Source organism: Rousettus aegyptiacus, unplaced genomic scaffold (genome assembly GCF_014176215.1).
Source record: "Rousettus aegyptiacus isolate mRouAeg1 unplaced genomic scaffold, mRouAeg1.p scaffold_m13_p_8, whole genome shotgun sequence".
NCBI classification, from domain to species: Eukaryota; Metazoa; Chordata; class Mammalia; order Chiroptera; family Pteropodidae; genus Rousettus; species Rousettus aegyptiacus.
The window spans coordinates 16,151,847-16,167,053 of NW_023416311.1; the positions used below are offsets into that span (position 1 = coordinate 16,151,847).

The 15,207-nt window shown below is 56.4% G+C and overlaps 1 protein-coding gene across 1 annotated transcript; it reads right to left on the minus strand.

Annotated features, from left to right (window-relative positions):
• Window positions 1-6,245: 6,245 nt before the first annotated feature.
• On the minus strand, window positions 6,246-7,343 carry SSTR5 (somatostatin receptor 5). The gene has a single exon (XM_016136483.2). The coding sequence runs from the start codon at window positions 7,341-7,343 to the stop codon at window positions 6,246-6,248; it is 1,098 nt and encodes a 365-aa protein (XP_015991969.1).
• Between the last annotated feature and the right edge of the window lie 7,864 nt (window positions 7,344-15,207).

The window sequence follows — 15,207 nt, forward strand, 5'->3', positions numbered from 1 at the left end:
CCTTTGGGGCCCAGGGCCCACAGAGCACCCGGACTTGGCTTGCCCTCCTCTTCTTCTGCCCCTCCCCCCAGGACCCCAGCCCACCATAAGATGAGCTCCACATTTGCCTGACTCTGGGGCTGAGGATACTTCCTCAGACAGTCAGCTGATGGGGGCAGTGGAAAGGGGATAGAAACCTCCTCATCCATTTCACCCCTTCATCCTTGCGCTAGGGTGGGGACGAATCAGGAACATGATGGCCCTCCCCACTACCATGGAGCTCAGGCAACCCAGAGCTGAGGTTGAACGAGTAGTTCCACATTCATTCTAAGGCTGAGGGCCGAGGGAGGGAACCTGGTCACAAAGGCCTGGACAGATGAAGAAACTGAGGCCTGCAGGGGTCTACAGAACTCCCAAGTGTGTGTGGTGCTGGGATCTGGCATCCCCATGGACTGGACTCTCTCATCTAAGTGTGGCCTGGACAGAGGAGGAGTGTAAAGGGGGCCCCCCTTTTGTTGTCCATGCAGGGCCTATCTGCAGGAGATGGGCTCTCTGCCAGCTGCCCAGGTCTGCAGCCTCCTGAGCAGAGGGCACATTGAATGGGCACACTACGGACCCTGCCCCATGTGTGTCCACCCACAGCTTCCCACCCACGGCCTGGCGCATGAGGGTCGTAAGGGTCTGCCCTTCTGGGCTGCCATCTTAGGCCAGCACTGGGTGAGAAGGGCAGGGGCTCCTGGGGTCCTACGTATGAGACCCTCATGCCCTGTGTGCAGGATCTACAGGAAGCTGAAACCCAGGGGCTATGGGTTCCTGTGCTCAGATCTGGGCCAGGCCGTGACTCCAAACCCCCAGCACCAGCCCTGGACCCCCTTTCTGTGTCCTGGGTTCAGACGAAAAAGGACCTTGGCCTGAAAAAGCTAAGACAAGAAAGTCGGGACAGGCGTGGATCTGTCCCCTGAGACCTAGCTCCTCAGGGGACTTAAAAAGGATACCTGCCCCCCAGGAATGCGAAGGCTGGACCAGGCCCCACTGTGGTACATGGCAGATGGCAGCAGGACTCTGGCGGGGAGGAGGGGGGAGCGTTGTTATGGTCAAGGACTCGGGGGAAGGATGTCCTGGGCTGGAAAAGCCGCATACATACAGGATACACCAGATACAGGAGGGGGGCTGGGAGGAGGCCCAGGACACTGAGTTGGGTGGAGCCTCAATCTGAACTTTGGCCCTTTGGCCTGTGTCTTTTTATAGCTGGGATCGCCAGACATGCCCAGGGTGCTTGGCAACCTGCAGAAGCATCAAAGAGTGAGTGCTAATAGGGGCCGAGGTGGTAGAGAGGGTTCTGTAGTAGGGACAAAGGTGACCGAACAGAAAGAGAGTTCTGTGGGGACATTGGAAGGACCCCAGCCTCCCTTTGTCTCCCCAGGTTTTGGACTCCCCTTCTACCCTGACTCAGACTCCCTGGCGCCCTGTGTGCTTCTGGCCAGCCTGGCCAGGAGGGACAGGAGGGAAACCTCTTTCTGCCAGCTCCAAACCAAGCCTGCATTCTTTCCAGCCTGCTGTGCGCTAAGGGCCTCTGTCAGGGCCCCCATAGCAGCGGTGGAGAGGCCTAGAATGCAGGCAGGGAGTGGCAGTTGCCCTGAGCAGGAATAGTCTGCAGACCTGGCAGCCACTCCACCTCTTTACACCTCAAGGAATGAATCCAGCCATCCACTTGGCTTGGACAGGGAGATACGAAGGCAACCAGGCCAAGCCTTAAGGGAAAGGTCCTGCTCCAGCTGCTGACCCAGGAGGGCAGAGCAGATCAGGCCAAGAAGGGTGTCTGACAACCTCCAGTACAAAGGCCACTACATCCTCAGAGAACCAGGGGCTGATGGGGCATGCCCTGAGTGTGGCTAAGACCCTCACTGAGAGCCTCTGTGCAGGATGGGGGACATGCCAGGGGACTCTGCTGGTAGGTCCAGGACAAGAAGGCATTCTCCTATACACCCTTCAGGTTTATTTATTTTAAAAAATGAATAAGAACTGGGAGGTGGAGGCAGAGTGGGGACCAGGATGAGGCAGTCACCATCTCTGCAAAGCAATAAAGGGCACCCTTGGTAAGAGGCTGAAGACACAAAAATTAATGAGGCCCACTGCTGCCCTGTCCACTTAGAAGATAAGAAGGGAATTGATTCCAATCAGAATAGCAAAGAGGAAGCTTCTCTGCTGTGTGACTTGGTTGTAATCAGGGATGAACATGCGTGGGTCATGAGAAGAAAGCTGGAAAATCACTGAATACAGGGACCTACAACTTTCTCCTGAGAGATGGGATCCTGTCAGGGAGTCAGTTTATTCATATTAGTTGATTTGTTTAGTGGAATTCCAATAAAACAACTGTTTTTAAAACTTAGGTGAGATTCATATAACATAAAATTTATCATTTTAAAGCGAACAGTTCAGTGACTTTCACAATATTGTGCAACTACTGCCTTTTCTAGAACATGCCCATCATCCCCAAAGAAACCCTGACCCCACTAGCAATCACTCCATGACCGCTCCCCTAGCCCTTGCCTATGTGTGTGAACGTCAGAGAAGAGATCCTCAGGGACAGGACCTCATTGCCCTTTCCTGAGGCAGGGGCCAGGGGAGGGAGGTTTGCTCAGGCAGAGCACCTGACCCCTGCTCAGCGGCCCAACATTGGGATGTACCCAGGTGCCCAGACCAGATGGTGCCCCTGTACCCACCCCTACCCACCCCATCAGCACAAATCTGGCAAATACATAGCTGCAATGCCATCTTCAGGACAGAGAAGGTGGGCCTGGCATAGGGAAGAGCAGGGGCCTGGAGGGGGCTGAGCCCCAGGGCAGGGATGAGCAGGGAGGATGATGCCCCTCAGGCTTCTGGGCAGTCACAGGACCTTCAAGGTAAGGCCCCACCTGGGCAGAGCTCCCATCCCTCAATGACACTCAGTTACTTATTCATCACCTTTTTGGGTTGTGGTAGCCGGACCAGCCCTCAGGAGCCAGGATGGCATCAGCTGGTCTATGTAGGACAGGTCAGTGACCTTGGCCTCAGCAGAGGGGAGGCAGCAGAGTGAGGCTTGGGGACCCCAGCCAGCCATGGTAGAAGAGGGGTCATGAATGAGCTGTCTCTCTAGGCCCTCATCTCCACCCAGCCCTGAGATTCAGCATTCTGTAGAGTTCTGGAAGGTTCTGCAGGGGCTGATAAGTCACCAGCAAAGATCCTAGTCTTCTCATCATTCAGTCTCCCTGTCGCCCCTAAAGGACATCATATATCTCTGTGGCCTCAGGTTCCTGTGGGAAGCCCTTCCTTGTGTCTACCAGGTGTCCGTCCATCTAGCCCCAGGACAGCTGATGTCGGGGAGCGGGGAGCAGTGAGCCTTCCTGACCCTTCCTCAGGACCCTACCCAGGCATCCCAGCTTAGCTCCTGCTGATGGGGGTTGGGCTGGGAGCATAGCCTTGCTCAGCCCCAGGGTGGGCTGGCCTCAGTTTCCTTCATGCTGGGAATGCAGCAACTGCTCCGCATGTGGGGGCCGCACTACAATCACACCGCAGGTCCCCAGCCCTGCCAGGCAAACAGACTCCTTCTGTCTGTGTGCCCCATCCCAGGCAGCCTCGTCCTGTCCCCAGGGGCCGGATTTCCTGAACAAGGTCACTGTGAAAGCCACTGGAGCCTGCCAGCCAATAAAACCCATCGATGTGGAGAGAGCGCTTATAAAACAGGTCACCGCCCCTAGAGGGCGTGAGTTCTGTGCCACCCCCTCCCCACTCAGGGCTGGAACCAGGACCTGCAAGCAGTGTGGTGGCTCTGTGGTCTCCACAGCTGTCCCTAGCCTGTGTTGGGTGCAGGAGGGCAGCAGCCAGGCCGGGCTATGTCCTTGACCTACCCTGCCAGGCCCACTGGCTCCTAGGACACGTTTCTCCTGGTCACTCCTGCTCTGCCCCTGAGCCCTGAGGGTGGGTCACGGTTCCCTCCTGCTCAGTGGCCCACCCTCTTCTGGAGTATCAGAGATTGTTCACACTACCCAAGATTCTCTCCAGCTCCGGGCCAGCCTGTGGTGGGGCTGGCTGGAATCCCCTGGAACATTCCATAGGCTCTTCTGCTTACCGGGTCCATTAGACCCCAGGTGCTCCCTCCTACTCACACACACACTCACACACACACACTCACACGTGTGTATGCGCACACGCACACCCCTCTCTGGCAGGAACAGATCAGGGCGCCGCTGGTGTCTGTACTCCCCACAGTGTACTCTCTCAGCTGGCACCGCTATTAAATCAATTGGGAGAAATTGATCCAGGCAGAGATTTCCGAGCCATCTGCTTGCTCCCAAAGCCATTCTGAGGGGACATACTTTGCATGACTGTGGGGTAGGGGCAGCAGGTTGGATGGGCCTCAGTTTCTCCTGGGGCACCCTCCTCCGGATGCTAGTTCCTAGGGCAAGGTGGCGATGGCTTTGGCCAACAGCTCCAATGCCAGGCTTTATGCGGCCCACGCGGAGGAGCCACCTCCACCCCCTAGAACTGAGACCAGGAGTTGCAGAGGCTCAGCCTGGGGTCCTGGGGGCAGCCAGGTTCGCACACATCCAAGGACAGCCCTAAACTAGCCTCCCACTGTCCGCACCCACTAGCCATGGAAAGAGCTGACCCCTGTGCCCTTGAGGCCAAATCCTGATCCCACCCCTCCCAGAAGTGAGCTAGGCCACCCCCACCCAGCCCCAAGGCAAATGCCCATCAATTCTTTTAATTCCGATTGTTTGCACCTTCCACTGAGTTATCATTTAAGTGCCTACTGACCACTTCCAGCTGGGCGTTTGCCCACCCCCACCCTGCTGCCTCCTATTCACTCCGATTTGCACCAACTTCGATCGGCTCCAGGGACAATATTTGCTTTGGGAAAGAGTCAAACATTTATTCTTTAATTTATTCAGGAGAGCTGTTGTCAAACACTAGCGCCCTCATTATGCCTTTGGGTTTCCAGGGCTTGGCCTCTGTCTGGGGTTGGTGCCAAGGCCCAGGCAGCGCTGAGCATCCTTTCCCCTGCCCAGCAAGGCTACCCCTGCTCCCTCTGCAATTCTGAGGGCTGGGGTCCAGCTCTGGGCTGACAGAGGAAGCTCCAACAAGGTGGCACTGGTCAGGGCTGTCTCAGACAGGGTGCCTGCAGGTCGAGTGAGTCCCTGCACCCTGGTCCTTCTCCTTCCAGCCTCGAATAGAGGCCCATGGCACCCAGAACCGCAGCAAGGCTTGAGTAGGCATTTTCTCTGGGACTCAATTGTGGGCCTGGGGCTGCAGAAATTGCCGGCATTTCTGGGGGTGGGGGGGTGGAGTGGATGGAACCACTCTAGTCTGGGGGACACAGAATTCCTTAGGGGCCTGGCATTTGCTGGCATTTACATCCACCCACACAGCCTTTCCAAGCGGCTGCTATTTGTACTGAGAGGCCACTCCCCCAACTGCTGTCTGACTATTTCTCCTCTTCTGCTTCTGAACCCCTCCCTCTCCGGACCAGAGCCCCTGATGAAAGCAGAAGAGATGGCTGTAGGTTCCCATGTACTCACCTGCCTCCTCCCCAAGACAGCCTCTCCTGGTCCCCCAGGCTCCCTGCACTGGGCCCCTTCGGACACTTGTGGCCCTCTACCTACTCAGAAGCCTGGGGGCCAACTCTCCACCCCAAACTCTTCAGCCTCTCGCTCTCTCTCGGTGCTTGGTGCCTTCCGCACCCACTCCCACTGTGAAATCAATGGTCTGTTCCCCCTACCAGGGGACAGGGGCCAACAGGAAGGGAGATGCAACAGCAGGGGGTGGGCAGACTGCTGGAGTCTCCTCTGGCATCCATCAACCTAGCTGCCCTGGGAGCATTTGCAGCTTTGTCCCTCACACCTGCCACCTCCAAAGTCAACAACTCCAGGTCCCAAAAGGTAGAGGGAGTGCGGAGACCCAGGCCAGAGTGTAGCACATTGTCTTTAATTTCACAGAGTAGCACTTGGCACTGACCGGGTGAATCGATGCTGACCAGGTGACACAGGGCTGACCTGAGGAGGAGCACAGGTGATGAGATGGTGGAGGCTGGGCTCATGGTGGTAACCAGCTCACACTAACTCCCCTGGCCTGGGAGGCTGGCGCAGGCTGTCCTCACACCATGGAAAGCATCCAGGCTGCTGAGGAGCGGTTCAGTAGGCCCCCATGTCTCAGGGGAGGGCTTGGGCTGGCAGGAAATTTAGACCAGGCAGGGGCAGGGGCCACCAGGTGCTGCCTACCTGTGACTCTCACAACCTGCTGGTCTGCATGAGCCCGTTGGCCTCAGAGCTGCGTGCGGCCAGTGTGGCCTCCTGCAGTCGGGTGTTCTTGTCGAGCCGTGGCTCCGTGGCATCCACATCCTCGGTGCCATAGCCCTTGCGGAAGCACAGAACCTTCCGGAAGCTCTGGCGGAAGTTGTCAGAGAGGAAGCCATAGAGCACAGGGTTGGCACAGCTGTTGGCATAGGACAGGATGACCACAAAGAAGTAGGCACCAGCGGCAGCAGGCTCCTCTGGCAGGACGATGGCCAGATTGACGATGTTGATGATGAAGAAGGGCAGCCAGCAGGCCACGAACACCAGCACCACCACGACCACCATGCGCGTCACCTTGCGCTCCGAGCGCCGCCGTGTGGAGCCCACGCGCACACCCGACGCCTTCACCTTCACCACAATGAGCAGGTAGCACAGACAGATGACCAGCAACGGCCCAAAGAAGCCCAGCACAGATGTGTAGATAATGAAGACGGCGCCCCATAGGCCCACGGGCTCTGGCCAGCTGAGGTTGCAGGTGTCCCAGCCCTCCTGGATATCTGCAAAGACCACCAGTGGCAGAGACATGAGCAGTGAGAAGGCCCAGACCGCAGCACTGGCCAGCTTGGCCACCCGTGGGCGACGCCACCGCGAGGAGCGGATGGGGTGGACAACGGCCAGGTAGCGGTCCACGCTCATGACCGTCAGGCAGAAGATGCTGGTGAACTGGTTGATGCCATCCAATGTCATAACCAGGCGACACAGCACAGGGCCAAAGGGCCAGTAGGAGACAGCGTTCTGTGTGGCCAGGAAGGGCAGCCCCAGCATGAGGAGCACGTCGGCCACGGCCAGGTTGAGGATGTAGATGTTGGTGACCGTCTTCATCTTGGCGTAGCGCAGCACCACGTAGATGACCAGCGTGTTGCCACCCAGCCCCACCGAGCACACCAGCAGGTAGAGCACTGGCACCACGACGGCTCGGGCCCCTGGAGAGGACACCGGCCCCGCCATCGTCCCGTTCTCACCGCCTGCACTGGTGGCCACCAAGGAGGTGTTCCAGCCCACTGACGTGGAAGTGGGGAACAGAGTCTCCATCTCAGGGCAGGGCCTGTCCTCTCTGCAAGAGGAGAAGGGAGGATGCGGGCGATTAATCGCATGGCCCGGCACTTCCTGCCTTGGGCCCCGCCTGCCCCAGGAGGCACAGGATTACCCCACGTCGCAGGGTAAACAGGATCACTCATGTTCGACTAGGCTAGAAATCACATTAGACAAATTGTTTGGAAAACAAGCCCAGAGAGGAAGGAACAGAAGGACAGCTGCTGTGAGTCGAGACATCGAGACGTCTGTTGATACCACGGTGGCTTCCAGACACCTGACCATCCCTACACTCCCTACTGCCCCAGGACTAAGAAATGCTGTCATTGCTGTGGAGGTGATGGACCCTGCCCCAGAGCCCAGGCCAGTAATGTGTCCTTCAAAGCTGCAGTGACAACACATCATGCAGCTGTTTCCCGGGTCATTTCCTTGGCCCAGCAACATCCATGCTGCACCAGGTGGGCTGTCTGGCAGCTGTGGGGGGCAGGGAAACCAACTCCTCTTGGTCACATGGCCAGGGCTCTGTCAGGGTGACACAGATGCCTCTCACCAGGGGACGGCGTTCCCGGGAGCCAGGTGGGCACTGGCAAAACCTCTGCAGCCTGAGATGTGGCTCCTTGGCCATGTGGAAGGCCTGGCACCCTCCTGATCGTTTCAGGAGGTCACCCAGAGTTCGGCTTTGGGGTCGCCCAGGAAAGCAGGGCACAGTGGGCATTACTAGATTTCCAGCTGACATCAGTTGGTTGTGAGGGGCGTCCTCGAGTCTGAGGCCAGCATTATCTCACTGTGACATCATGATCCCGACCTCACAGGTAAGGGACTGAGGACAGCAGGAGTCAGTCACCTCCCCGAGGAACCTCAGGACAGGTGGAAAGGGACAGGGAGAATGATTAGAAGGCCGAGACATGGGCCCCTCACAACCAACTGATGCCAGTCGGAAAAGCGGCAATGCCCACTGAGCCCCGCTCTCCTGGGTGACCCCAAAACCAGAGTCTGGTTGACCTCCTGGAACCATCAGGAGGGTGCCAGGCCTTCCACATGGTCAAGGTGCCAGACCTCAGGCTGCAGAGGCTTTGCCAGTGTCCACCTGGCTCCCGGGAACACCGTCCCCTGGTAAGAGGCAGGGCCCTGGCCATATGGCCAAGAGGAGCTGGTTTCCCTGCCCCCTACGGCTGCCAGCCAGCCCACCTGCGGCATGATGTGCTGTAATTGCAGCTTTGAGGAACACACTTCTGGCATGGCTCTGTGGTGGGGTCCATCACCTCCACGGCAATGACAATATGTCTTAAGTCCCAGGCAGAAGGCACAGTGCAAGAACAGGCAAAGAGGAACTCCACACACATAGTAAATAAGGGAACACAAAATGGACTGAATAATTACAGCTAACTATAGCCCGTGCCACAGACCAGGAGAAAATGCGTGTATACATGCGTGCACGTTTCTGTGGAGGGAGAGAAAGAGAGAGAAGCAGACATTAGGAGATGGAGTGTGAAACGGGACAATTTGGGGAGAGCGGGTGGAAGGAACGACTTTAGCTTTGTGCAAAGGGTTTTGTGGAGAAAGAGCTGAGGCAAAGACAGGAAAACATTAACATTTGTAGTTCAAGGTAATGGGCACGTGTATATTTGTTACAGAGTTTTTGTACTTTTCTATGTTTGAAATAGTTCATAAAAATGGTGACACTCAAGAGCAAATAAACACCTCCATTGACAAGAGGGAAAGAAGAAAGGGAAAACAGGTGGGGCCCCAGTACTCAGGGGATAGGGGTTCAACAGGAAGCCTAAGTGCCCCTGGGGGCTCCCAGGCAAGGGCCTAAAAGAGGCTGGAAAGGGCTATGATAACCTTGTCAGGGTCACTTAAGCTCAGTGGCCCCCTAGAGCCCTGTTCAGTTGACCCACAGTGCTTCTTAGTCATCTCAGAACAGAGGATGTGCCCAGCAGCTGTCAGTCCTGGGTTGGGGAAGGCAACTGAAATCTGGTGGACAAGTGGTGGTGGGACAGCCCAGGATAAATGACAATGACAATGACGGAAAGAAACCCTCTGCTCCTGATGGGTGGGCACACCAGAATTTCCACGTTCACTTGGCTAACCCATGCTAGGAAACATGACCTAGAAAATTAACAATGGGAAGGTGCCCCGATGGATTCGTTTCAGGTGAAATAAAAATATTATGACTTAACAAGCATGCCTAAGATATGTTCTATGTATTTAGGATCCTCAATAAGGCATGAATAAAAATACCGTGAAATACATTTGGCTTCTGTTTAAGAAGTAAATGAGCAAAGTGTCTATTTTTTTGAAAATTACAACTCTTGGTGTGAAAAGCCATCCATAAAAAAAAAAAAAAAAAAAAAAAAAAAAAAAAAAAACACCTCACAAAAATCAGAATCAACTCCAGTCTGGTATAGTTGAAGAGAGAATCAACAAATTGGAAGAGGGGCTTAGGGAGTCCCTCAGAGCATGATGCAGAGGGGAGGATGCAAGGGCTCTGAGCACCGGGAAGAGGGCACGGATGCATTATTCAGAGAAGATGGCTGGGCACCTATGGAACTCACCACAATTACTGCACCTGCTTCTTGGAACATAATTCTGCAAAAGCCATCATTTGGAGGTGGCAATCTTCTTAGTCATCAAAATTACACACTCATGGGAAAATTGTCCCTAGGGCCCTTTCTCTTGTGGGTGGAGGATTCAATGGGGGAGAGAGACTGTGGAGCCAACTATGAGCTAATGCTGGGGCTTTCTGACTCAGAGCCCCCACCAGAAAGAGTCCACCCACTCACCACTCAAAAGCGTGAACCTGTCCTGAGCAGAATAAAATAGCAGAATAAATATAAACATAAAATAGTGTCAGAGTTAACCTACAGAGCATCAAGGACAGAAGAAAATCCTAAAGAATGCTAGTGGGGAGACAAAAGGAAATCCACAAGGAGTGAGGACGAGGACAGGCTCATTCAGCTATGGGAGCCACAGGAGCCAGAGGGAGAAACTGTCACCTGGATTCCTCACCATGAGAGGAAAGAGATATTTTCTGTTTTCCTGGATTTGCTGCTCCTGGGAGTGCGCCCCCTGCTGTGTGTTGTGAGCTGGTCTGAGACATGCAACAAAAACCCTATTTTAAAAAGGCTGAAGTATTTGGGGACAACTGCATTTCAAAACTAAGCTGGGGCCCCTTGGTCAGAAGGGGTATTCCTGTGTTGAGGAAGCCCACGCTTCCCAGGTGTGTCTATCTGGGAGGAAAGTCTCCAGGACCCTCAGAGAAGGGCCACTCTCAGGCCTACTCCTGCAACAGGGGAGTCAGCCTGCTGGTCTTGGCCCCCATGTCTGGTGCAGAGGGAACCTTCCTCACATTTTAAAAGAAATACCTCAGAAAGGGTTTTCGGCTCATTCTGAATGGGACCCAAGGGGCAGGGTGGGGAATAAGGAGCCCCCCGAAAGTATTCTGTTGGTCCATGAGGGGAGAGGTGCTCAGATGCACCCAGGGCCTGGGTTCTGAGCATGGTGTGGCTGAATGCACGTTTGATTCTAAATTAGATCTGCATCTTGTCTTCATGAAGCTCTTGGCAGCTCAGGGCTCCTCTGAGGTCCCTGCCAGGCACCCAGGCTGCCCAGAACCCAGAGTGGGCAGAGGCTGTCAGGGCTCCCCTGCCATCTCCCTCAGACACCCCACCTCCTGAGTGAGACTTCAGAGCAGAGCAGAGAAAATTAGGCCACTATTACTGTGCCTGCCTCTTGGAACATAATTCTGCAAGAGCCATTATTCAGAAGTGGCAATCTTCTTAGTCATAGAAATTACACACTCATGGGAAAATTGTCCCTAGGGCCCTTTCTCTTATGGGTGGGGGATTCGATGGGGGAGGGGGATTGTGGAGCCAACTATGACCTAATGCTGGGGGCTTTCTGACTCAGAGTCTCCACTAGGAAGAGCCCACCCACCCGTTGATGTGGCATATGGAAAAGACCCCAGCCCCTCACCCCCTGCCCCAGCCTACCCCCACATACTGACTGAGTGATTTTGGATAAATCACATCACTTCTCTGAGCCTTGACTTCCTATGATAGGCAACTCCTACAAAATGCAATCTCTCTGAACAGATGAAATAAGCTCAGGTATGCAAGGTGCTGAGTACAGTGCCTGGCACACAGTGGGTGTTCAATAATTGCTGCTACTCACCTGCCCCAAATGGTCCAGTATCTCCTTCCCAGTGTCAGAAAAGGTGCCTGCCCAGGATTCCACGGAGAAGCGGGCAGAGCTTTCCCAAGGGCCTGGGGACAGAGACTGACCTCAGTGCTCAAGCTATCCATGCCCCAGCGAGGTTCAGCCTGCACCTGGCCAACCCTTTTCAGGCCAGCCTGCCATGTAGTCAGTGGGAAGGAGATGCATCCTCCACTGGATGGGACAGCTGCAGTGTAGAGAGGTTGTGGAAACCACCAGATTTCATCTCTGGGCCCACTCCTCACCTGGGAGGCAAAAGATCCACAGGTGCTGCCCCCACCAATGCGGGGCAGGACAAATGTGGGGACATCTTGGCTAAGAGGACAGGCTCCAGCAGCATTTGGGGCCCCTGACGCAGGCCTGCCTCCCCCAGGGCAAGCTCTCAGACCTCTGCTTCATCTTGTGTAGAGGGCAGGCTGATGGCAGCCTGCCTCCCCTCCGGAGGGCAGCCAATGACAACTCCGCTCCTGCCTTCCCCCAGATATGCTCCATTGTCCTAAGGCAGCCTGTGGTCAGGGCTAGGATCCCTTCCCCGTGGGAAGGACATTAAGGTGGGCTGGCACAGGGTTCATTGACAGGGAGATCTGCTGGCGGAGCCCTTCCGTGAGGTCTGCATGCCCTGCAGGGTGTTTCCAGGACCGCATTCTGCCCCCAGCACACTTTATCAGAAATCTAGGTCATTATTTTACCAGGAACCAATGATAGGTCATTGTCATTGGTGCCTGTCCACCACCTTCTTCCCTGGAGGCCCCCTGTCCTCTTCTCAAGTGGCCGAGTGTCCCCAGGAACCTATTTTCTTCAGAAGAGGCTGAGCTGCAGCCAGAATTGTCTCAAACTTTGGGCAACATAAGCTCCTGGCTCTCTCCCTTGCTAAGGACCCCAGGCCAGCAGGCATGCCAGGAACAATGGGCCAGGCAGGTGGGCAGGTGAGGTCCCTTCTGGTCCCTGGGTGGGGAGATGGCACACAGGTGGACTTCTAGCCTGTGTGCTCCCTTTTGGGGAGGAGGCAGGAAGGCTGCAGAACACAGTCGCCACGAGAAGAGTCGGAGGCTCCGTTTCCAGCCGGCAGGAGTGGCAACCTGTAGCCTCCCTAGTCCAAGCTGAAGCACCCGCTCTGCCTGCAATCTTCCATCCACTGGCCGCTTCCCCTCCGGCCCAGCAGCAAACCCCACTGCGACCGCAGGTGCCCCGCGTACGCCTCGGCTCCTACTCCCTTCGCGTTCTGATCTCCACACCTACAGCCTCAAGCGAACCCTCCCCAGCTGCGCCACCCAGCCCCCGCCAGCCCCCGCCAGCTCCAGGGCTAGCCCCACGGCAACACCCACCATGGGGAGGTCGGTCAGGGAGAGGCAAAGTGGGCAGTCTCCGTGGGGCCCTCTGCCCTGTGCCTGGCACACTGGGTCCAAGGCCAGCGGATGGCGACGGTGAGGGAAGAGAGGGAGTGGGTGGGGATGCAGCTGCGAGACTGGGGAAGGTAAGGACCCAGGGCGGCGGTAAGCGAACCCTGAGAATGCACAAGGGGCGCGTGAGCAGACGGTGCGCGTGAGGAGACAGGGCGCGCAGGAGGGGGGCGCGGTACCCTGGGCGCAGCGTAATGAGACCCCCGGAAAGGATAACAGAGAACTGTGCGAGACCCCGGCGTGAGCGGGTGGGAGGGTCTCGGGCAGTGATGCGGAAGGGGCAGTGAGGAAGGGGCAGGGGCGCGGCACTCACCCAGCGGCGGCGCCCTCTGGCCGGCGGGAGCCGAGTGCCCGCAGCGGTTCTCTCTCGGCTTGGGGCTTGGGGCGCCGGCGGGGAGGCGGGGCCGGGCGGGGCGAGCCCGCAGCGGGTTGCGGGGGGGCGCGGGGCTGGGGGAGGAGCGGAGCGGAGGTGCGCGAGGGCACTCGGCTTCCTGCAGCCCCAAGCTCAGTCCGTATGTCCGTCCATCTGTCCATGCTCCCTCTCCAAGCCTTCGCATGTTCGCCTACAGTTCTTGTCCCCTCAGCGACAACTAAGATGACAGGGCGCCCCCACCTCTTTCTCTTCTTTCAGTTCTGGCTCAGACCTGGGCGTTGGGGGGTCCTGCTCGCAGCAGTGGCTGGAGGGTATCCTGGTAGCGCTCTTCTGAAAGTCTGAGGAGGGTTGGAGAAGGGTCCTCCCTGAGGGAAAAGCGCTCTGACCGATGGGGCGAGTCTGTGCCAGAGGTGGGGATCAGGACTGCAGAGGGTCAGCAGGTGGCCCCGCTGGCTGGCGGTTTGGGGACTCCCGGGATGCTCTGTGGCATCTCCCATTAGCAGGCATCAGAGTCACTGGCACATCAAAACACAGATGCCTGGTCTCTCACCCAGGGTTGCTGGCTCAGGAGGGTGGCAGGCCTGAGAAGCTGCATCTCTGACAAGTTCCACGTGATGGTCGTGTTGCTGGTCCAGGACCCCGCTCTGAGAGCCATCGATTTTGTTGTTGAGCGCCTCTGCTGAGCTAGGCAGAGCTGGGTGGGCGCCTGAATAACTCTGCACCTGGTACAATCCCCAGCTCCCGGAGCCCAATCACTGGCTGAATGAAATGAGGCACCCCAGAACCCCCACAGCACAAGACTCCCACTAGGGAATATGGGCAGCTGCGTGTTGACAGGCAGGAACAGAGTCACAGTGACACCAACCCCACCAGTATATGGAGTACTGGCCAGTCCCTCAGAGAGGCAGTGCTCCTGGACCGCCTTCTTTTCTCCTTCACGCTCTTCTGAGATATTGTTTTCTTCAAAGCACACAGATTAAGCTCTTAGAGAACCAAGGAGGCCAACCTGGAGGTGAATGCCTGTTTTCATGCTGGCTCCACTTGGGGAGGCTGGACTGTTCCCTGGAGCACACAATAAACCCTCCCCAGCCATACTAGGACCCCCATGCTCAGGAAGTCACCAAGCTTCCCCGAGCCCCAATCCAGGCCATCCCTTTGGGGTCTCCCAGCTCCCCAAGGGAGTCCACCCCTATGGACACGAGGCCAGAGCACAGTCAAGACAAAATGGAGTGAGAGAGTGGAAAACTGCCCCCTTGGGCTGCAGCCCTCCCCTACAGCCCCCACCAGCTCCATCTGCAGACAAGGGGCCCCACTGGCTTTTAGAGAGGGAGCTGCCCATCTGGCCACCACAAGGGGGCTTACGTCTTTCCTGATATCCTGCAGGGAATAGAAGCCACAGCAGGCTGAGCTGTGCTGGCCATCCAGAACCTCTGCATCGTCCATGCTGAAGCCAGATGTCCTTATGGGCTGGTGCAGGAGGCCTTTTGGGCCCAGTGGGTGGCCATGTGGGATGAGGTGGCAAGCTAAGGCCGGGCTGCATGTCCTGCATGGCTTGCTAGCTGGGAAGGGGTTCTGCATGCACACACTCATGTGGCCTGTCACATACCCAGCAGATGCACACAAACCCTCTCAATGTGTTTAGGTGGGAGACACAGTTCCTAGAATTCCCAGGTGCCCAGCCTGTGCTAGCTGATGCACCTACCACTGTGGACGAAATACATAAGGCCTGCTCTAGGAACTCTGAGAATGACAGAGGCAATAAGATAAAATGAAATTTTAACAAGGTACTTTTATTTTATTGTTTTAGGCAAGGCAATACTTGGTTGACCTCACAGATTGCAAGGAACTTGCAATCCCTTATTTTTTTTATTTTTTA